General features: G+C 38.5%; 1 protein-coding gene across 6 annotated transcripts in view; it reads left to right on the top strand.

Annotated features, from left to right (window-relative positions):
• Positions 1–7,842, top strand: part of MKX (mohawk homeobox) — a 108,718-nt gene extending 100,876 nt beyond the window's left edge. For 4 of the 6 annotated variants that reach the window (XM_072651813.1, XM_072651816.1, XM_072651814.1 and 1 more), the window contains exons 6-7: positions 4,211–4,244; positions 4,359–6,984. In XM_072651813.1, coding sequence (XP_072507914.1) covers positions 4,211–4,244; positions 4,359–4,545 — 221 coding nt within the window. In that variant the 3' untranslated portion in view covers positions 4,546–6,984. Of the gene's footprint in view, positions 1–4,210; positions 4,245–4,358; positions 6,985–7,643 lie in introns of those variants that run through there. The other 2 variants (XM_072651819.1, XM_072651821.1) reach the window with 2 other exon arrangements.
• Positions 7,843–23,675: the final 15,833 nt, after the last annotated feature.

Below are 23,675 nucleotides of genomic sequence, written 5' to 3'. Positions count from 1 at the left end.
CTCTTTTGTTTTTCTATCTGAAGTTACATTTGCCATCATAGCTTTTTAAGTGTTCCTTTCTGGGCCTTCTTTTGCCCTGAAGTCATCAGATACTAAAGGGTGTATTAGTGTGCAGAATCTTGTGAAGTTCATCATCAGATATCTCTGTTTGGAATTGTGGGTGCATGAGCTGAGACTCTCATCATGCTCTTCTTAAGAAGTAGAAGTTAAGATGACCAGGAGATGTGTCTCGATTATGGGTGTGTGATAGAGGTGATGCCATCAGCTCCTCTCGTGGCTTCTCTGAGGAAAACCTGGGAGCTCTCCTCCCTTGTGGCTGCAAATTCTTTTTATGTTTACTTTTGCCTTCACTCATAGTAAGAAGGTTGTTGTGGATTTGGTTCCATTTGTGGATTTGGTTCCATTTTCCCCGTGATGTTGGGAAACATTCAGCTCATGGGTCATTGGATGAAACTCACATGATGAAAGGACCAATAGTTATATTAACGTTAGTTTACAGTTTAAAGGTCATATTATTCGTTGTTAGTTTACAGTTTAAAGGTCATATTATTCTTTGTATCCTTTTACCCCATTTCTATCACTTTTTTGGGGGGGGAGACAAGAAGTTAAGTGACTTGCCCAGGGTCACACAGATACTAAGTGTTTGTGGCAGATTTGAACCAGGCCCTCCTGACTCCAGGGTCAGTGCTCCATCCATTGTGCCACTTAGTTGACCCCCATCACTCTTACCACTGTGTAGTAGTAGAAAAATGAAAGTTCTAAGACTAAAGGGGCATTTTGTATTTTTTTGCTTTGCTTTTTCATAATTTTGATGATCAAAATAATCATCATGTAGCAGCCAACTTTCAGATGAGGAAGTGCCTTCTGTATTTAAGTAGGCTGATTCTCAAACAGCAGACTTGGGCCTATCTTCAAGGCCTTTGCAGCTTGGCCACAACTTAGTTTCCATTAGCATTGCCTCCTGGAATCCAAGGGAGCCTTCACAATATCATGAGGCAACCAAGGAGGACTTCCGTGGGGACTGTTGATCCTCCTTCCATTAGCTATATAACTAGAGGAATCAACACATAGGACAGAGTGTTTATAGAAATGGCAGACAGAAGCAAAAGAAGGAAGTAGAACACTGGGCCAAGGAGAGAGAAGGTCCATATATCACAAGGGGTGAGCTGGGAAGTGAATTTTGAAGGTAGAGAGTTTGTCTTGCCCTTCTTTGTGCTCCTGATGCCCAGCATAGTGCTCTACATGGAGTTAGCACTAGACCAATGTGGATGATGATGATAAATCTGCTGGTTTTCCCCTCTTATGCCAGGCATTGAATGGACTCTTATGGGTTTTATGAAGGTTCTTCTTAGAGTCCCAACATCATCCCCATGTGAGCTTTCCCTCCTGGACCAGGCTGGTGCCAATTTCCCTCTTTCTTCTCCACCAATTGTTCACTTGAGAAACAACTTTATGATAGTCTTGGAGTTGTAAGGAACCTTAGAACATGGATTAGTGTGAAAAGTACCAATCTTGGAATGGAATGATCCAGGCTAAGATCTTGATTCTCACTCTTACTAGATGTGTGAACAGAGATAACCAGGTAAATTTTCTGAGCCTCAGTTCCCTCATCTGTAAAGTGGGGACAAAATGACTAGTACTTCAAGCTTCATGGGGTTGTTGCTTGCAATGAGAATGCTTTCTGAACCTTAAAGTGCTATGCTGTAGAAAATATGAGTTATCATGATCTTGTCCAGTGCCTAGACAAATCATTTCTCTCTCCCACAATGTTGTGAGTCAGTAATCCTCTACCCCTACTTGAATACCTTCAGGAATAGGGACCCTCAAAGTAGCTGTACTATCAATATACAGACATGTCCAACTCTCTGTGACCCCATCTGGGATTTTCTTGGCAAAGATACTGGAATGATTTGCCATTTCCTTCTCCAACTCATTTTATACATGAGGAAACTGAGACCAACAAAGTTAAATGACTTGCCCAGGGTCATACAGCTAGTAAGCCGCTGAAGCCGGATTTGAACTCAGGAAGATAAGTCTTCCTGACTCTAGGCCCAGCACTGTTATGAACTATGGCACCACCCAGCAACCCCACCCTCAAAACCCTTTGTCTCATTTTTTTATCTCTCAAATGATCAGAAAGTTTTTCTTTTTAGGTTTCATGCTAAAAGGGACTTGATGATCATTTAATCCAATTCCCTCATTTTAGTGAAGTAACTTGTTCAGCATTACATAGGCAAACTCTGGATTTGAATTCCTATTGAGCTCAATTCCATCTTCCTGACAGTGGTCCCACTTCTTTTCTTAACAAGAAGTTGTTGCATTTGTCTTGATGTATGGAGAGAGCTTCTTTACCTTTGATTGGTCAAGGGTGAGGGAGCAGGTATCCTAGAATCACACAATTTCCATGTTAGGAGGCACCTCAGAGTCCATCTCATTCAATCGACAGCTGAAAAAGAACTCCCCACCCCCACTCCCAAAATCCCCAGCAAATAGCCCTCCAGCCTTGGCATGAAGACCTCCACGGAGGAGAAAACACCTAACCTTTTGAGGCAGCCATTTCACCTTGGGGCAGCTAGAATTATTAGGAAGCTTTTCCAGATATCAAGCTTCAGTTTGCCTTTTTGCCCTTTCTACCCATTAGATCTTCCATCTGGAAATAAGCATACTATAGCAAACCTGTCTTTTACAATACTACTTCTACAGATATCATATATCCTTCCCACTCCACTCCCCAAGTGGTTCAGAACTCAACTCAATTTAACAGCCCCTTCTTAAAGACTTACCAAGTACAGGGCCTTGAACACCAGCCTGACATAACAGGATATGTTTGTAAGGACCCAAAATGAAATCTTTGCACTAAAATTTCATTTTCTATACTAGATTCTATACTCGATTTTTTTTTTAATTGAGACTAGGTTTCACCATCTTTCCCTGGCTAGAAGTTTTGGGAGCTTTGCCCTACTGCATATCTGATCTAGGTCAGTTTGCCCTTCCTCCTGCTTGGGGACCCTCCATACTGGTATTAAACTTCCTACAGACATCTGATTGACTTGGCTCCACTGTAGCTGAGAACTCCCAAACTGAAGAGATCCACCAGTTGCCTACCTGTATTGATTATATTAAATCAGAGGCAAGTTTTACTCGTATTTTCTGTCATACTTGGCCTCAGATCTTCTTTAGAAAACTCTCTATATCATCTCTTGTACTTGTGAACTTCATTTTTTTCTTTTAAACAAATAATTTGTTGATTGGCCTTTAGAATTTATCTCCTTTCATTTTTCTTATACAAGCATTTTCCACAGTACACAAAGAAACCTGCTAGAATGGTTATGGGGGTAAATTAAAGTGTGGTTTGTGTACCTTTTATCAGGAGAAGAGCTCTCTAGAACTAGTTCCCATATTAAGGATTTTCAGGACCTGTACAGGGTGATTAAAAACCAAAGAGTTAAGCTGCCAAATTCTCTGGGTAAAACTCATCTTTCCACAAAGTCAGTCTGTAACACCACTATGGTTCAAACTCACAGAAACTGACCCTTCCAGAAACTGACCTTGACGGTCATCCAAAGACATAGAACTCTGAAGGAGATAAGCCTCGTAAGCCACATACTAATCAGAAGTGCCATTTCCTGAGGGAAGAAAAAAATGAATTTATGAAAATGATTAGATGTCTAGCTCTAAGCAGGCAAGGCCATTTTGCAGGATTAAAAAAGTTTTCTTTCTCTACTGAAGCTATTGGTTTATTGGTAACTTTAAAGGATCAAGCACACGCTTTAATTCAGGCAGCCTTTGAAAAAACACTATGGTCAGTTAAATCTCAGATTCATCCACATTTTGTAAATATATGAAGTAAAATTTAAAACTGCTTTGTGTCTGTTTTGTCTGTCTGCTGTACCTGCTTATCTGAATCCATGTTATTTTCCTCTTGCAGAATTAATCTCCTGGTGGGTAGGGTCAGTTTCATTTTTGTCTTTATATTTCCAGTGCCTAGGAGAGTCCCTTGTAGATAGTAGGTACATAAAAATGCTTGTTGAATTAAAACAGAATACTCTTTAAATTCCCAGATTCTACATATCCTTGTTTGATGGCACTTTAGTTTTTGTATCTTTGCAAAATATACACGGCACACTAATTTTATCTTTGTTAAGAAACATTGCTCATATTCAGCACCCTACACTAGTGAGCTTAATGGATTTTTTACTTTTCTTTTCAGAAACTCTGGAAAATGGATCGAATAAGTGTGACAGGTGAGGAAACTGTTCTCAATTTTTTTTTGCAGGTTATAATTTGTGACTAATTGGGGAGAACTGGGGATTGGGGCCACACATGAAGACCTTCTGTTTTGTTTTGCTTAACTCTAGTGCAGCTAACAGAAAGGGAACAAGCAAAGATGAAACCTACTGGAAGGAGATCAATGCTGCTATGGCCTTAACTAATCTCGCACAGGGAAAAGACAAACTACAGGGTACCACCAGCTGCATCATTCAGAAATCATCACATATATCAGAGGTCAAGACTGTCAAAGTGTCACTAGCCCAACAATTCTAAGCGCTTGCTAACTGTGGGATCCAACAGACATTCCTCACGCCATTTGTAATTCTATAAAGTCAGAGCCTGAGACCAGAAGCAAGCGTCAAAAACCATTCCCTTCCTGACATGGTCAGTAAAGCAGTTACTCCCTTCAGACTCTTTGGTCTTTTTTTTTTTTAATTATATTAAATAAATTGTCCAGTTGCTTCTATAAAAGACATATAAATTATAAAAAAATCAGTTTTTATCAAAATATTAACTTATTTTATGTTACTCAAACTATGCATAAAACGTCTGCATTGCTATTACAATAAGTGCCTTGCTTTCCAAAAATAAGCTGTAACGTGGGCATAGCAGAATAGTTATGCCTTAAAATGACAATGCCATAATGCTTATTAGTCTACGTATTATTCCAGATGGGCCTGACCATTCTAGGGCTGACTGCCCTTGAAATATATTCAGTATTTCAAAAATTTAAAACTTAGAGATCTGTTCAGCTTAAAGAAAATGTCCCCCTTCTAAAAATTCCACAGTATTAAGTATGGTCCAATGTATCTTTCAGTGGCATTAAATTTGTTGTGCATGTTTCTTGCTTGTCTATGCAGTACATTATCCACTACCATCATAACTCACTTCGTTGAAAAGTGCAATACTCCACATAATATGTATGTTTGAGAAACGGTATGTCCAGATTAACTTAAAAGATTAAATGATGCACCATGTTCAGTTAGACGTCTCTTATGGCAAGCTTTACCAGGAAACTCCCCCCACTCAGCTGAAATTTCACTTTAGAGTTTTTCTTTCTTGGGCTTTGCTACCCACTGTTTAAAGTGCTTAAATAAATAACCAAAAAAAAAAAAGTCTTTTTGTACAGACGTAAACTTGTAGTTCCCAATCTTACTTGTTTTGGAACTTGGTGTCTTGCCGTGGTGGAAACAGTTATAACTATGGCATAATCAAAACAGCGTTGGTGTGAAACCAGGAAGTCTAATTGATAATCTACCTTTCAAGGAGCAAAAGACAGGGAAATAAATATGTGTATGTGTGTGTATACACAGCCAAACACACGCATGCACACACACACATACACAATAAAGTCAAGCCACAAATTAAAAGCATATGGTCCCAGTAATATTGAAAGATCATTAGATTTTGCCAAAGAGATTAAGGGCTGATACAAAATCACCCATTAAAGAAATAACAGGTCAAATATTTAAATAAAATTGGCATCGAGTGAAAAATATATAATAAGTACAAAAATAGAGGGGGGGAGCACCATATTTTCTTCAGTCAAGTAACAATATCCTAACTAACTTGGGAACACTTGAATAAACAGTGGAAATTCTGAATATGACTTAGAGTATACCAACTACAGGAAGATGAAAAAGGTTTGATTATTTGGGAGATGGGATAGGAATTTTTTTTTCCATTTGTAACCTATTCTGTTTCTTAAAAAAAAAAACAACTGGAATAATGTGCGTATATATGTGTGTATGTATGAAAGAGAGAGCATGGATACCCCAATAATGCATCCAAGTGGTAAAATTCTCCTTTATGTTTCAAAATACTTTCACAAAACCTTGTCCGCTCCAGTTGTACTACATTATTTGAGTCAGAAAAAAATCCATCTTGGTATAACTTGTAGGACACTTTTTGTTGTAATATAGCTTTAGGGTTTGGGGTTATTTAGTGTATGATAAAGATAATTTGATATGAAAATATTTTGTATATATATTTTTTACTTTGTTTTTCTAAATTGCTGTTTGCAATGACATCTAAGTGCCATGCAAGAAATATACACCAGGACTGTATGAACAAATGGAGTATGTGTTTTATTGTCTTTAAGATAGTCAGAATTCCATGATGCATTTTGATACTTTACATCCAGAATCTTGCCATAATGTGAGCAGATAACTAAAAGTTAATGACAAATACTTCACTTTTGTTCATACTATCATAAGTTATTCAAGCATTAATTATCTTGTGACAATACTTTGTTTTTGTTTTGACAGACATTTCAGTTCAAGGTATACGGAGTATTTTCATTTGAATTAATGATTTTTTTTAAGCAGCAGCAAATTTGTTTTTCAGTATAAGTGTAGAAGATAAGCCATTGTGGAACATGTGTGTTGTTTTTTTAAAATCACCGAAGTGTGGAGATTGGTCCATAAACACATTAAGTCCATTTTAAAATTAGCAAATACCTGGCATTATTTCCTACTGTAATTATCTTTAATTTATTTTTCCTTTCGCTGCTTTAACATTTTCTGGAAATGCAAATGCTTCTTCTCTTCCCCATCTCTCCCCCTACCATTTCCTTTTAAAAGAAGAATCTTGAACAACGCTGAGCCAACAGCTGAAAATCAGTCATAATTTATATTGTAGAGAAACGTTATTACTGCTGTTCCTTGTTTTGCCATATGTAATCATTTTAATAAAATTAATAACTGCCAAAAATCTTGACAGCTTTGGAATAAATGTTAATTTCTGTTCCCTAATCATCACATGCATGCGATTTTCTTTTGAGGGCAGACCAGGTTGGGAAACAGTGACTGTGTATTAAATGAAGACTCATGTTTTAGAGAGGGATCATGGAAGAACGTTGAATTAAGCTGGTATTTCAGCTTTCATCACATTATGCCCTCCTTTCGAGAGCTTAGCACAAGGAGAACCTGAAACTAACTTGTGAATCACATACAGAGTTCCCATTTTCCTATAACCGAGGGGAGAACATTTATATGCAATTCAGTTCTACTCAACAAATATTTATTATTCCATGAACTCTACACCAGGTCCTGGGGGAAATATAATCCTTTCCTTCATTCAACTTATTGTCCAGTAGGGGAAGATGATGTGAACACAAATAATCATAACAAAATAATATGTGATTGATGGTAGTTAAGAGATGCAAAATGCTCTAGGTGGATTTCATTGGATGGAAGGGAGTGGAGGAAAAAAGAAAGGCAGTTAAAAGATATAATGAATACATTCTGTTAGGAAGTCTTGGATTCAAATTCTGCCTCATATACTAAGCTGTGAGGCCATTGGGAAATTACTTAAACTTTTTCAGCATCAGTTACCTCAGCTGTGGGGTCATAATAACATCTACCTTACAGGGTTATGGTGAGGATCAAAGAAGAATAAAATGTATAAAGTGCTTTGTAAATAAACCTTATGAGCACTACGGCGATGATGATAATGGTGAAGAAGATGATGATGGCGGTGGTGGTGTCCTTACCAAGTGAGTGACTCGGAAGGATTTATGGAGTACACGGTTATTAAAAGGAATGAATAAATCATTTTCCTATTACTAAATTGTTTTTTAATTGTATTCTATGGTTGGGTGTTTATGAATGGGGATATTTTGGAAGAATATTCAGAAAGGAAAATGAGCTTCAGGATGAGAATAAAGGGGAGATCAGGGAAGGAATGCTGACCAAAAAAACTCAAAGAGGAGATTAGGACTGAGACATTCAGAAACTGGGGTACCTGTAGAAGTTCAGAACAGAAAAAGAAAGGCCTCGACCTCCCCTTCTTGCCACACAACAAGAGGTAACCCTAAAGGCCCTACCTACTGAGTGCTTCCACTGTGGGAACAAATTCCTAATTGTTCTCCCTGAGACAAATCTCCCTTCTCTTTAACCTATCCTCCACAGAACTGCCAAAATTGTCTTCCCGAAGTGTAGGTCTGAATCAGTGGGAGAAACTTCAGTGGCTCACTATTGCTTCCATCACGGAGGTCTCCGGATGCCAGCTTGGAGCGATTGGTGTGCCAATTGTTAAATTTTCAGCGTGAACATTTACACCTCAGAAATTAGGGAACTGTAAACCAGGGCTTGATCTTTCGTTTTGTTGATTGACTAGACTTAAGGAAGCAACGGAAGAAATACTAATCATGCAAATTTAGCTTAAAAGTGTGTCACGTGAAACTTCATTGTTAAACATTGACCAGCAAGGCTAAATAAACAAACAAACAAACAAATAAGCAGACAGAATGAATAAATGAGTAAAATGAATGAATACATAAATATATAAGTAAATAAACAGATGAATAATTGAATGAATGAGTAAAATAGAAATATAAATAAAAAGTCTTCACCGTCTTGCTGTAAACTCCCTTTCCTCATATTTCACATTAGTTCCCTTTATACACTTTCCGTTCTAGTCATCCTCCCTTCCTCACATTCTGTCTCCTGCCTCAGTCTGTGTCTTTGCACAAGCTCCCTCATCATGCCTGGAATGTACTCCTTCCTCATCTCCACTCCTTGTTATCTGGGCTCCCTGAGAGCTCAGTTCATGAGCCATCTCCCACAGGAGCTTTTCTTCTAGTTTGAAGGTTCACAAATTTGGAACTGGAAGAAACAATATAGATAATATTCCAACTCCTTTATTTTTGTTGTTTTCTAGTTGTTTTCAGTCATGCCCAACACTTCATGACCTTATTTGGGGTTTTCTTGGCAAAGATACTAGAGTGGTTTACCATTTTCTTCTGATTTTACCTGTGAGAAACCTGAGGTAAACAGGGTTAAGTGACTTGCCCAGGGTCAAATCACTAGCAAGTGGCTGCGGCTAGATTTGAACTTAGGTCTTCCTGACTCTATACTGTACCATCTAGCTGGTCTTATTTTACAAATGAGGAAACTGAGATCCAAAAAAATTAAATGATTGCCTGAGGTCATGCAGGTAATAAGCGGCAGCCAAGTCAGGATTCAAACTCATGTTTTAGCATCAGAGGATCATCTCTCTATGACTGGAAGGAACCTCAGAGGTCATCCAGACACAAGCCTGAATTTTACCAGGTATCCTCAGTGTCCTTTGTTCTGTGCCACCCTCTTGTGTTCTCCCCTTTCTCAAATGATCTGGTATGTGCTAATCTGTCTACATGCTGTATCTCCAAGAACTCAAGCTCCCGGAGAGCAGACATGGTTTTTCATCTTCACCTTTGTAGGACATAACCCTAACAAAGCGTTCTTTGTAGCACATAACCTAGTGCTTTTTGTACTCTGTAGACGTGTGGGATTGAATTGAATTGGAAAGAGAGATTCCCACCCACCCCCATGCCACCATTACCATAAGGGGGCACCTATGTGCATTAGTAAGAGATGAGGCTGTCATGTCCCCAGACACAGGTCAAGATGACCACCATGTGGGGAAGGATTTCCGAGCGTCAATGATTGCATTTCTTCCCTTGGCTCATGGAGAATCTGCTCAAGATGTTCTGGACTGAGAAGTCCAAGAGCTGCCTTCTGGCCGGTCCCAAGTAGCAGCAATGTTTAACAAACAAAGGCAACAGCCTGGAGCAACATGGAAAACAGCTTGGCTCAGTGGCACTGCTTCATGCAAACAAACAGCCAGAGTACAAGCAGACTTGAGGCTACTCCATTCCATTTGAGATGATTTAGGTGTGGTCCTGCCTAGACTGAGAGACTAAGCAGATGACCCCTCCAGGCTGCTCTCAGCTCTGAGTTCTGTGGCTACAGTACTCTGAGATGCCATGAACCCAGCGTTCATGACAGAACCTTTCCTATCTGTTGGCATCCACCTACGGCAGTATAAACGTAGAATGAAGATCTGGACACTCACCAGAAATATCATTTAGGCAAGTTGCTTAGACTCTATGGGCATCAGTTTCTTCTGTAAAACAAGTGAGTTGGCCCTGATGACTTCTATACTGATATGATATATTGTAGATCTTTAATAGAAAACAAGATATGAAATTGTGACTTCAGAGATCTTAGAAAAGGAAACACCTCTAAAGAGAAGTGGTAGGTTATAGGTACAGAATGAGGCATATGTATTCAGATGATATCAAAGTGTTTTAACTGTACATCTTTGTTACAAAGGGAGGGCAGGTTCTATGGAGAGGGATGAATCATTGAGAAGTGATAGTATTGTAAAAAGAAAGCACTGGTAAAATGAATGTAGACCTTGAGCTGATTCCAGTGGTTTCAGCACCAAAAGGATTTATCGTTCTTATCAACCCTGAGTTTATTTTTTAATATAATGGGGGCAAACAGAAGAGCCCCACTGACCTTTTGGACCAAGGGACCACCCAGGGTCTCTATGTCATCCCAAAACACCAAATGTGTGTTTATCTGTATTCAGGCATTTCTCTGGCAGTGGGAAGGGAGAGAAAGGGCTCAATCACGTTGTAAATGTGAGATTAGTACCTTGGTAGAAAGAGTTTTATCCTCTGCCACTGACAATGATCCTCTGAGAGGCAGAATGTTTAAGAACAGGAGAGGGCTTTCTGTTAGCCAGAAGAAGAATTGCTGGTTTTGTTTTTCTTTCTTTCTTTTTTTTTTTTAAACAGGTGAGCAAAATAAGTTTCTGACTTTGGTGGGAGGGAAGTGAAACTGACTTTATTAAATTATTTATTATAAATTGCTGCCCATGAATCCATCCCACAAAGAAAGTGTCTAAATAAAGTTTCTACAGTAAGTGTTAGACCAAACACAGTTAAAGGAAGTTAGTGTTTCACTGCTTTATTAGGGTATAAAAAAACAAAAGGAAATGCCTCTGGGGTACTTGTATATGGTTTGACCTTCAAACTTTCTTTCAGTTGTATTTGCACAGCTTCTTATCCCCTTTAGGTATGAAAAAATAGCATATTACATCAAATTGGGAGGGCCCTTTCCTCTTTAGATCAGAGGTTCTTTGTATCATGGACTCCTTGGGCAATAGTCTGGGGAAGCCTATAGGCTCCTCAGAATAATATTTTTAAATGCGTTAAATAAAATGCATGGGGTTGCAAAGGAAAACATTTGTATCGAAATAGTTATCCCAATGTTTTTTAAAAAATAAGTAAGTTCATAGGCCCCAGGCTAGGCAGGCCTGGTCTAGATGTTCATGGGTGAGGAAAACAAGGCCCCATTGGAGTCATAGTGAATGAAACAGCCCTTGGTGAAGGAATACCTTCTTTGGTTGCGCTCACCCTCTCAGGGCTACTCAGTTCTTCATAGAATTCTCCAGGCTTTAACGTACCTTGTAAAACCTCCTCGACCAACAACCCCCACCATTTATCACTATATTCCTAACTACCTCTGCTTTCTGGATATCTTAACTCCCCAAAGGGCTGTCAATTTAACCGTAACTGCCTAACCACCGCCAAGTCTCACTTTATGAGCTGCTGTTGAGAGTTTAGCTATTTAAGGCTGATTTTAAACAATTTTTATTGGCACTTCATGGCATTTGCTTGATTTACAATGCTGTAAATAACCACAAATTGGAGAAATTTCTTTCCTTCATGGTTATAGGCAAAGATTGCAATCGCCCTTGTGTTATCTCTCACCGCATACACAGCAGAACTCGCCAGACCACTTCTTTCTTGGTAGCTTTCCCAAACTGTATAAAATTGAGTCCTTGCGTGGAAGATCCTCAGGGAGAGCAACAGGACATCCCAATGTCTGCCTTCACTCTCAGCATAAACTATTTCAGTGACTGGGTTTTTGAGTGGCCTAGGTGTCATTCTCTATGACAATGCGGGGGCTCTCACCTGGTAACAATACTTCATAAATTTCATCAAGTGGTTTGTTTTTTAGCAGATGTCTCAAATATGTGACTTTCTTTTGAGAGGAAAAGATTGAAAAGTAGCTATGGGACATCCATGCTTTCTTTACTCCCTTCTCATGGGGTGCCCCAATGGACTTCTTTGGAATTCTTTTTTCTCAATCTCTCTCCTGCCTTAGATGTCTTAGGAGCTACAGGATATAGGTTATGTGATAAATCTATAGAATTAGCCTATATAAGATATCTACATAGTTTATGAAAGCTGCCTGATGGAGCTATAGAGTATGGCCTATATGACATATCTATAGACTCTATCTATAATAGGACATTACCTGTATAGGATTTCTGATGGAGATTTAGAATACAGCCAGTCTATGATGTTTATCAGTTCCAAGTGGTATCTAGAGTATGCATAAAATAGAAAGTATCTGATGGAGCTATAGAACACAGCCTCTAAGCTCTATAACGTATTTCTGGAATCTACAGGATATAGCCTACATGGGTTATGACTCTATGTATAGTCTTTTCAGGATATCTATGAGAAGCAACATGGTATAGTGGATGATAAATCTGCCTTAGGAAGTCGGGAAGACGTGGTTCAAGTCCAGCCTTTGATACATGCTGACCTTACGCTTCTAGGCAAAATATTTAATCTCTCAGTGTCCCCAGCAATTCTCTAAGACTAAAAAAGCAATTTGCATCATGGGAGGGGGAGCTCTCTACATTAATGAAATCACAGGTCTGACTTAAAAGACGCATCTGTTGAATTTCTTGATGCAACCTTCATTTGTTTCAGCATGTCAAAGTTCTGTTATCTGGGTAAAGACCTGGATTTGGAGGCATAACACATGGGTTCCAGTTGGAGTTTGGCCACGTATTTCCTGGTGACCTAACCAAGTCACTCTACTGTCTGGATCTCAGTTTTCTCAACTGTAAAAGGAGGAGGTTGAATTAGGCAACATCTTAAGTCCCTTTCAGTTCAAAATTTATGGAATTCTGATACGCTTTGTTGTTCAGGCATGTCTGACTCCTCTTGAATTCATCTGAGATTTTCTTGGCAGAGATAATGGATTAGTTTGCCATTTTCCTCCCCAGCTCATTTTACAGATGAAACTGAGGAAAGCAGGGTAAAGTGACTTGCCCAGGGTCGCCCAGCTAGTAAGTGTCTCAGACCACATTTGAACTCAGGAAGATGAGAATTCCTGACTCCAGGCCCAGCACTCTACCTACTTACTGTACCATCTACCTACCTGATCCCCTGCACCACCTAGCTACATCTTAGCAAGCATTCTTCTCAAGTTGGTACAGTTAATGAAACATAGCAAAATATAAACTAGCAGCCACCTTTGTGGTAATGACTTTTTTTTCCTGAATTTTAGCTAATCTGCTCTTTGGGCATTAAACTTACAATGAGTCACAAGCCTTGTAATCACAATTTATCCACGTCAACTTGATAGGACCCACCAGAGCTTGTGCCCTGTTGTCAACTCTTTCAAAAACCCAAGATTACCTCCATTGCAGAAGGCAGCATTGGGTATAAGACTTTAATGGAGGCACCTTAAATTAGCCCATCAAAAACAGAGTTCTCTGTCTTCTTCCTTTACCCAATCTCCCCATTACCATTAGTAACACATTCCTAGCCCCTGTTCTCAAAACTTTTTACTTTTCCCTTTACCGTCTTTCTAAGTCCTTATTCTACTTCCATTTCCCGCAAATCTATTCCTTCACCTTGCTGAATTTGAACTGCTACCCAATTGGATGGCATGATAACTAGGTGGCAGAGTGGGCCAGTGCCCATGGAAGTGCTCCCTTCCATCTATCTGGGTTGGTGCTATGGGGATGGGGGCATAAATCTCAACCAAGTTGTGTAGATTATCTCTGGTTATTTACTGAAGGCACTAAAATGCCTTTTTATTAATGTGGACTTTGTGTTTGTCCTTCGTTTTCAAAGAGGACCACGACATCAGGGAAATGATGACATGACTTGCAGTTGACTTTGATTTGAGTGAGGGAGCACTGTGCAAGGTCACCAGCCTCACTTTCTCCTCCACAGCCATCTGGGTCCAGTGGCTTGATATTCATCAGGAGGGCTGGAGATGGCCCAGGATGCAATGGGAGACTCTGGCCCTTTTAGGCTAAGACCTTTTCAGATTTTCACTTTGAGTGAGATAACACCCATTCAGTGAATAGGCCTCTTTAAGAAGTGAGTCAATCCCCTTTAATTTAAAAAAAAAAAAAATCAGATGGGGAGGGGAGGACCCTCCAGCTGCTGGTCAAAAGAGAGCAGTTAATATTGACATTCACTCTGAGCCAAGAGGGTCCAAAATACAGCCATTAAGTGGTGCTTGGGCAGGGACCTATTATGGTCCAATTTATGAGCTACAGAGTGAAATGGGTTTAAGGTTTGGTCTGGATGTGGAATTTATTGGTATATTGTCCTGCCTTCTATATTGGATTGCAAGATATTTAAAGGGTAGAGGCTATGTTTTCTATTTCCTCTATCATTATGCCCATAGAATGCCCTATTTGTTGCATGAGGCAATATAAAGGTTTGTCCAGTTCATTGGATTGACTTATATGTGGGGCACCCTGTAGACACAACTTTGGGTCACAAACACAGTCAACTACCAGGCTGAATCTACATTGACCTTGCAAAGCATTTTTGCCAAAGCTCTTTAGAAATGATTTAGCACATTTATGAAAGTCATGGGTGCAGAATCCCTGTGAGTAGTATTGCAAAGAATTCACACTGTAATGTTGTAAAGAATTCACACTATAACCACACTAGCATGACTCTTTGAACCCCGCTAAGAAACATTTACAATGCCAAGCTCTAAGATGGGGATCTCAAAAGCATGCAGGAACTCAGGGCACTGAAACTCCCTTCAACACTGCAGATCATTTATAACTCACAGTCTTTGTAGAGTTTCCTGGGGTACAGAGAATTTAAGTGACATTTACATGTCCAACCAACTAGTAAGTTATCAGAGATATGGACTTCAATCTACGTCATAATTCTAAAATGGCATTCTATCTACTACGTTACACATCTAACTCTTCTCTCACTCCCAAAATGTATCTGCAGTTTATTTATATTTTTACTAGCTCTTGGGTTTTACTGTGAATTTAATCAACAAACATAAGCACTTCAACATAAAAATAATAATAGTAATAAGACTTTAAGGAAAGCTCATTTCAAAGACCTTTGCATAGACAAAAGGAACAAAAAAAGGCTTGTATAAGAAACTACAGCTCTGTTATTTTTGTTTTTCATTTTTAAGAAAAATATAGTTATCCCTTCCACATCACAACTTTCCCCAACCCAGTTTTGATATATTGCAGATTAGTATAAAAAATTAAATGGGAATTTTGGGGGAGTTTTGTATAAGAGACAGATGATACAGAAAAAGTTTAGAAACTCAGAAATGCATAAGATGTCTGTATATTATTGTGTAACATCAACATATTTTATGTCTTAATGCCATAACAATTCAGACTTCTTCCTTGGTACAAACAGAAGGCCAAAAATTTTTATGTGGATTTTCCAGATCGTCCAGGAGCAGTGCCCCTAAATCCTGCAACGTGGAAGGGATAACTGTACACATTAAGATTTAAAAGGTAGTAACAAAGCTGTTCTATTTGCTTATGCCCCTTTCTGTACCTTTTTGGTCTTCTTTAGTTGTTGTCATCACATAAATTATCCTTCAGGTACCGTTTATTCAATACATCCTCAGGACAAGTCTTCCCATGTTTCTCTGAATCCATCCATTCTGAACCTGCAATTTAGAACACTGTCACTAGGTGGCAATGCAGCCTTGGTCTCATGGTTCACATTCCAGACACATACTGCACACCAGCTTTTCAGGGCATGCTCTTCTGAATTTATAGCCATGAAATATTCATATTTTATTTCTTTTTAAAAATTATATTACTAAACTAACCATTGGATGAACTAAACAGACATGTAGTGTAAGTATGATACCTTAGAGCTGGGTCTCTTAGCCTTTTGTGTGTCAAGGATACCCTTGGCAGGTTAGTAAAGTCTGAGGGTCCCTTAGAATAATGTGGTTTTTTTAAATGCACAAAACAAAAAATGTAAGATTATAAAGGAAATCAATTATGTTGAAGTATAGGTACTAAATATGTACACATATTTATTTAAACATACGTATATATTTTTAATTTAATTTAACCCATATATATTTATTTCACCTAGGGTCTATGAACTGTGTACACACACACACACACACACACACACACACACACATATATATGTTTATCATTTGTTATTTAAAAGTTTCTCCAAAGCAAGAGTTCTCCAAAACTAGGGTCCATGAATTATATGTATATATGTACACACACATTTATATGTTTCACATGTGTGTATATATATACTGACTATATACGTAAACATATACATGTATATATACATACACACATCTATATATACGTAGATAGATGATAGATAGATAGACAGATGCATAGATTAGATAGATGATGGATAGATAGATAGATAGATAGATAGATAGATAGACAGACAGATATAGATGTGTGTGCATTTATAGTTTATGAACCCTGGGTTAAGAACTGCTTTGGAACAACTCTTAAAGAAATAAATACGTCTAGATACAATTGAGCATTTTTCTTATTCACAATCACATGGGATCACAGATTCAGAGCTGGAAAGAAAAGAACAAGCACTCCCCCTCATTTTACAGAGAAGAAAAACCAGCACCAGAGAAGTTCATCAATGCATCCTCACTGGTTCTAATTCAGTCACAAATTTAGACTAGCATGTACTCTTCCAAATTCTAACCCCTAACGTTTCCCTCAATGCATCATCAAATTTTTCCTGGGAATTGTTTGTATAAGCACCTAGAACTTCAGTTTCTTGGTTTCAAATCCATCCCAATCGATTTCTCTCTTGACAAGCTGGTCCCTTTACCTAAAGTCCTATGTCTGTTTCTAGACTGACCTAAAGGAAGGGGAAGCTTGCCTTGTTAACTAGTTTTCTAGGTGTTGGAAGGCATCTGTTTTCCCCTTCGTCGTATGACAGAGGCAGAGAGAAGGAAAAACTTTCTCCTGGGAGAAGTTGTGGAGAGCTTTAAAAGCAGCCTTTTAGGTGCCATTCCAATTCTCCAGAACCACAGCTCTCCTCCACACACTCAAGGCACTAGAGGACCTGAAGTCCTATATGACCTAAAACAAGTCACTCGCTTTTGGGTTTCTGTTTTTGTATCTATAAAATGAAGGGGTCGGACAAAATTATTCTAATGTCCTTTCCAGTTCTAAATCATCCTGTCTGTGTTTTCTCTTATTCCCCACAGTTTTCCTCTTAATTTTTCTTCTTGAGAAGAAGCCTCTTTTCTACCATAATGATTTAATGAAGCAAGACATTCTCTGCCCGGTTACTCTAGTAACCTGCAACATTTACAAACTGCTCTAGTAAGATCAAAGAAAAGTAATCTCTGAAAGGACCCATTACCCCTTAAATATAGTTGGATATTTTCAATCCAGGTTTTTGAATATTAAATTTAAATCAAGAGTTCTTAACCTGGGGTCTGTGAATTTAAAAAAAAATTTGATAACTGTATTTCAATATAATTAGTTTCTTTTTTAATCCTATGTACTTTACTTGTGCATTTAGAAACATTACCCTGAGAAGGGTTCCATAGGCTCCAGATTGCTAAAGGGGTTCACTATACAACAAAAAAAAAGATTAAGCACCTCTGATTTAAATGGGTTTTGACACTTTTTTTTTTACTCTGGTGCTATAAAGTCTCCAAATTGAAAAGAACCTGAGAAGCAAGGCAAGGCAATACGCATTTACTATGGGTTTTCTACTTGTCAGGCTGGGGAAACAGAAGGAATCAAAAAGACAGTCCTTGTTCTCCAGGAGCTAATGGGGAAAAACAGCACATAAAAAAAAAAGGAGGTGGAAAAAGTGGCAGGGAAAAGATCAAGTTGAAGCATGGTAGTGAAGTCCAGAGAACAAGGAAATGATGCGAGATTGGCCTGGGCCATTCCCCAAAATAGAGGACCCTAGAAGGAACTTGCTAGTGGAAGAAGGGAGCAACACAGAGGAGGGATGTTGCAAGGCAAGAAGACCTTGTCTGAAGTCACTTAGCCCTATCCGTACCTGTACCTCCACTGGGTTAATTATAAATCTAATCGTGCTCTTAGTTTAAATATCCAATCATCTGAATCTTTTTAGTGTTTTAAAAAATATTCCCCTTCTAGTCTTTAAACAAGAACACATCTTAAAATTCTTAGGACTTCATTTTAGGCAGCTTCTTTTTTTCATAGCAACCCAGATAGGATGATGACAATTTTGTGTGGCCACATGCAATGTGTGATGTGGGATGTAAGTGGTGAAGAAATGTGAAAACCCAACTTGTGAGGATTCCAGATGCTGCTCCCAAAACACTGGCAGGAACATAGTTCTTCAAGTAGCAAGCATAAAATGAGGGTAAGAGAGTGTACATCAGTTGTCAACCTAAAATGCCAAGTATTACAGGTCAAGTGACCATCCCAGGTTTAAAAGCTAATTTCTAGCTTCTAATATGATGCTTTGCACACACACAGGCACTTGTTTTATTTTATTTTTGTTAGGGCCTGTGATTTCAGGAATGGAGGAAACTCTCAGGGTAAGGGCTTCTTCTGCTAATGTAAATAGTAAGTATCTGCTCTATCACCTACAGTCTTATAGAGTTGTCTAGGGGATGTGAGAGGTAATTGATTTGTCCAGGATCATACAAATCTGAATGTTGGAGGAACCATTTGAACACAGGTCATTCCAACTCTAAGCTGCCTCCACACCAGTTGTCTATCTAATAAATGTTTGTTGAATTGAGTTAAATCACACATACCAAAATATTCAAAATTGTCAGACTTGGGAGAAAAAAGTCATGTTTCAGATGGGCAAGTTTCTTTAACAGCAGGGATTCATCACCAGACATGGTGGCACACATCTGTCATCATAGCTACTGGAAAAATTGAAGATGGTAGATCATCTGAGCCCAGGAGTTCTGAGTGGCAATAGGATAAGTCAATTGAGTTTCCACTCAAAGTTCAGTATTAATATAGTGAGCTATCTGGGACAGGGGAGAGGAGAGCATCAGATTGCTTGAGGAGGGGGCAAACCAGTCCATGTCAGAAATGGAGGAGGTCAAAACTTCCATGCTGATCAGTAGTGGAATACAATTGAAAAAGAAAAAAATAAAGAAGGAAGGAAGGAAGAAAGAAAGGAAGAATGGAAGGAAAGAAGGAAGAAGCATTCATTCAGTTTTCTTTTGAAGAGACATAAAGCATTCCTGCATGAAATTCAACAAATGAGTGTCTTTGAAAACCTTTCACAAGAGCATCAAAAAATCTCCAGAAGACATCCCTTTACTTCAGCCTCATTCACAATGACCTCATTTTGGGGGCATGAACCTGCCTTAGACTGAACTTTTAAAATAATAACTTACTACTTTTAGGCTTTAAACTCTCAGGAAAATATATTTCACAACCATTGTTGTAACTAACCTTTCATGTTTATAGATGCAATATGCTGTCCTTTTAAGGTTTGTTGCTAAACTAAGCTCTGCTCAGAGTTCTAAGAGAATCAATCACTCTGAAAGATGATTGGGAGAGGTTGAATTTGACTCAGAGTATTCAGATATTTGTTGCTGAATTTTGAATATGATAAGCTGTAATATACTGGGGAGATATAGACATCACATTTTATAAATTTGGAATAAATGTAGTTTATCTGATTGTAGAAACAGAAAAATTTGCTTACTCATTATAAGCTAAGATGGAGTTGTTTGCAGAGGAGCTACAGGACAAACTCAGAAAACTAAAAGAAAGAGTGGCGAAATGACAGATTTTAGAACTGCATCGGCTAAGTTTGAATTTTTTTCTTTTTTGGAAGCAATAGATAACTATGGTTGTCACTGACAAGTAAGCTTAAAAAAGCAAGGGAGTATTTTGAAAGAAAAGAACCATAGTAGTCACTCAGAAGATCAAGAAATTTGGCTGATATGTCATGCCGAGGCAAGTGTTGGTCAAGTAGCTTGGATCCACTCAGACTAGCAGTAGAAACATCTATTTAACACTAAAGTTACATGCATCAGTGGACTTCTATGGACAATTCCTAAGACAAAAGATGTCATAGTTTATAGTTTGAAAGTTTCGAGTTACCCTAACTTCGTGGGTTTTCCTCACTCATGTTTCTATAAGCATTCAGTATCACCAACAGTATTGATGCATTGGTGGGAGAGTGTGACCTGGATTCATGTGTGGATTGTGAATTTATTTTTTATTCATGTATTTGCTTTAATATACGAATACCTATGATAACATTTATTTTGCATTATTGTTAAGTAAATGGTTATGTTTAAGATTTAAAAGTGTCATTATTGTGAGTTTTGGTTGTGTAAATAGAAATGCATCAGAGGGGGCTCAAGAGATAGTGTTAAGTTGAGAATGTATATTTCCCTTCGTAAGTGCTACTCTTAGGACTCTGAGAGAATATGAACCATATGATCATGATCTTTTTCTGGGAACCTAGATTTACTACTACAAAGAGTAGATTGAAGTGAGTAAAATGGTCTAGAGTGTGGCTAGATGAGAGATAAGAGAGGCTGTGAATGGGAGTAGCCATTACACAGATCTTGTATGATTCTTAGAAACATTCCCCCAATTTTGCACCACTACTGTTGTCATTATAGAAACAAGAGAAAGCTTGTAGGACAAAAGCCCATTTTGCATTTTTTATTTGTCACTCGGGTTGCCACGGCCAAGGAAACCATTGCCTAATGTGGCCAGCCTAGTTGGGGATGAGGCTCTTCACACTTAGTGGGGATAAGGCTCATCATTAGAAAGAACATAGCAGCTGTCACTGGGACAATATTCAAAAGCTTTCCAGTATAGCAAAAACTGCTAATACTTAGGTATTAGTAATATAGTCTTGAAAGACCTAGGATTACCTCTCTGTCATGATGATGTACTGGGAAAGGATTTTTATTTTAACCCATAAAACTTACAACAGAGTGCTGACTATGCTGCCGATCTTAGAGGAAACACAACCTTCATTATATTATGAAAGCTGTTTCTTGGGACCTCCTTCCAACATTAAAATGTTGGCAGGTTATGTTATCTTTGCTTTCTTTAAGAGAAACCCAAGGGAGCAACTTTCCGTACAATTTACTACATGAAATAACTATTTCACTTCTTTCATAAGCATGAGTCAGCATGGGGTTAGAGGGAGGGAGAAGCAGGTAAGGGGAATATGGATGGAATCAAGTGAGTAGGGAGTATATAGAACCACTGAGATGTAATTTATTGAATGAATATAAGCCACCTTTCAAAGCACTACCCAAGTAACAAATAAGATCATATCAGAAAGAGCAAGAGTTTTCAACCTGGAGATCATAAATCTGTTCTTAAAAAATATTTTGATAACAATATTTCAATATAATTAGTTTTCTTATTAATCCTATATATTTTAAAACAATATTTTGAGACGGGGTTCATCCATAAGCTTCCCTAGACTGCCAAAGGGACCCACAAAGCACACAGAAAGAAGTCCTAATTAGAGCAGTTACCAAGTGTAAAAAGCTTAATTTACTTTCAAAGAGAAAAGAAAGGGAACTTTTGTGAGGAATAAACAATTATGATTGTATTTTGCAAATGACAAGAAACTCTCCCTCACTACGTGCACACACACGCACACACATGCACACACACACACACACACACACACACACACACACACACACACACAGTCAACAATTGTTTATCCAGTCCTCATAAACAGAGGCACAGAGAGGTTAGGTGCTTTGTTCAGAGTTACACAGGTAGTCTGAAGAGGGATTTGAATCCAGGTCCTCCTGGCCCAAGTCCAATAACTTATTATTACATTATGCTCCTCTCATTAAACACATAGACAGTGCTGATAATAAAAGTTTAAGAGGGGAAAAAAAGATTTAAAAGACACTTTTTTATCTGGTGAAGTTTTTTAGTACTCGTGGGTTTTCCCAGCATAGCACTAGAAGAAACACAGAGACACTTTGGAGATTTGCCAGTTGGGAAATGATAGATCTCTTACCCATGTAACAGGAGTTAATCAGAGGAGTCTTTGAGCAATTTGATGAGTTGCTCCCAATTGAAGTGTGAGATTATAGGGCTAGACTTTTGTTTGGAGATATCTGAGGGGCCCTACCCCATGGAGAGCATGGGCTTGCCCACTGGTATTTTGCTGAAGTTCACTGGCTAGCAAACTATTGACTAGAAAAGACAGAGAAGGATGAACTCTTGTCCAAGAAGCCTCCATGGTATATCAAAGTGAGTTGAAAGCTCTGCTCATTTTCTCTCAGAGTTCCTTTGCACCTCAGAGGATAGACAAATGTGCAGTACAATGTGCCTGGTCCTAGGGAATCTGATCCTGGTTCTTGTAACAGCACATGATTCCCCATAGATATGGAGCACAGAGCAAAGACTAGGGTTCTAAAATAATGGATTTTTATCAGATTAAGAGTTGGAAGCAACTGGGACACCAGGGGGAAGTCTCCCTAGAATGTCAAATGTTTCCTTCCCAAAGCACCTCCAAATTCAGGTCCCTTCTGGAGGAACTAATTGGTTATCTGAGTAGATGGGTTTTTTTAAACCACCTTATGGGCTCCTTTGTGCCTTTTGCCAGTTAAAGCTTCTCTGTTGATCAATATTTGGATAAGGCCTGTGAGTGTCTACTTCACTTCCAAACTAAGTAAGGTAAGACACTCACACTCAAGGAAACTAAGTCAATACAAAATAATTTCTGGGGTAGGAAGGTTACCATCAACTAGGAGGGATCAGGAAAGGCATAAGGTAGGAGATGCTACTCAAGCTAAATTTTGAAGGAAGAGTCTAAGGAGAGAAAGCAATGCATTTCAGGCCTAGTTGTGGTGGGGGAAAGGAGAATAGTCAATCCAAGAATAAAAGGATTGCCATTCAGTAGTGAATACCCAGTTGAAATCAGACAAAGTAAATTGGTAGTCAATCAAATCCACACAAGTTATGTGACTTTCTCTGGCATATTTCAACAGTACATGTTGTACTCTACATACATGTGCCTGTATGTTTATGGTTCTGCAATACTAAATGAGAACTTGTCTCAGTTAATAATGTATTTTTCAGATTCAATCTGAGACATTGCCAGATTTATAAGGAAAGAGAAGGAGGAGAGGAGGGCACAAGGGGAAAAAGAAAAACATTAAATGGGTATTCTATAGAAGTTAGGTTTTCAGGGTTTCACAGACATGTGAAAACTCAGGCACTGGAATTAAAACTGCACTCACTAAATTGGCAGCTCAGAGTAGTAAAAAGAAGGCTGCATTTGGAATGAGAATATTTGAGTTGACCTCTGTAAACTTGAACAATTCACTTGACCCCACCTTGGTCCTCAGAATTATCTGAAAAAGAGTTTGTACAAAATTTTAAGGTCCCTTTCAACTCTAAACCCAATGATACGGTGTGAGTGTGTGTGTGTGTGTGTGTGTGTATGTGTGTGTGTGAGTGTGCATGTGCGTGCACACAGATGACCTCAACCAGCTAACCAATAGTGGACAAGAGTAAGGAAAACCACAGCACTCTAGAGATAACATTTTAAGTAACAT

Source organism: Notamacropus eugenii, chromosome 3, assembly GCF_028372415.1.
Source record: "Notamacropus eugenii isolate mMacEug1 chromosome 3, mMacEug1.pri_v2, whole genome shotgun sequence".
Classification (NCBI taxonomy): Eukaryota; Metazoa; Chordata; class Mammalia; order Diprotodontia; family Macropodidae; genus Notamacropus; species Notamacropus eugenii.
This window is presented reverse-complemented; position numbering and strand designations above follow the sequence as displayed.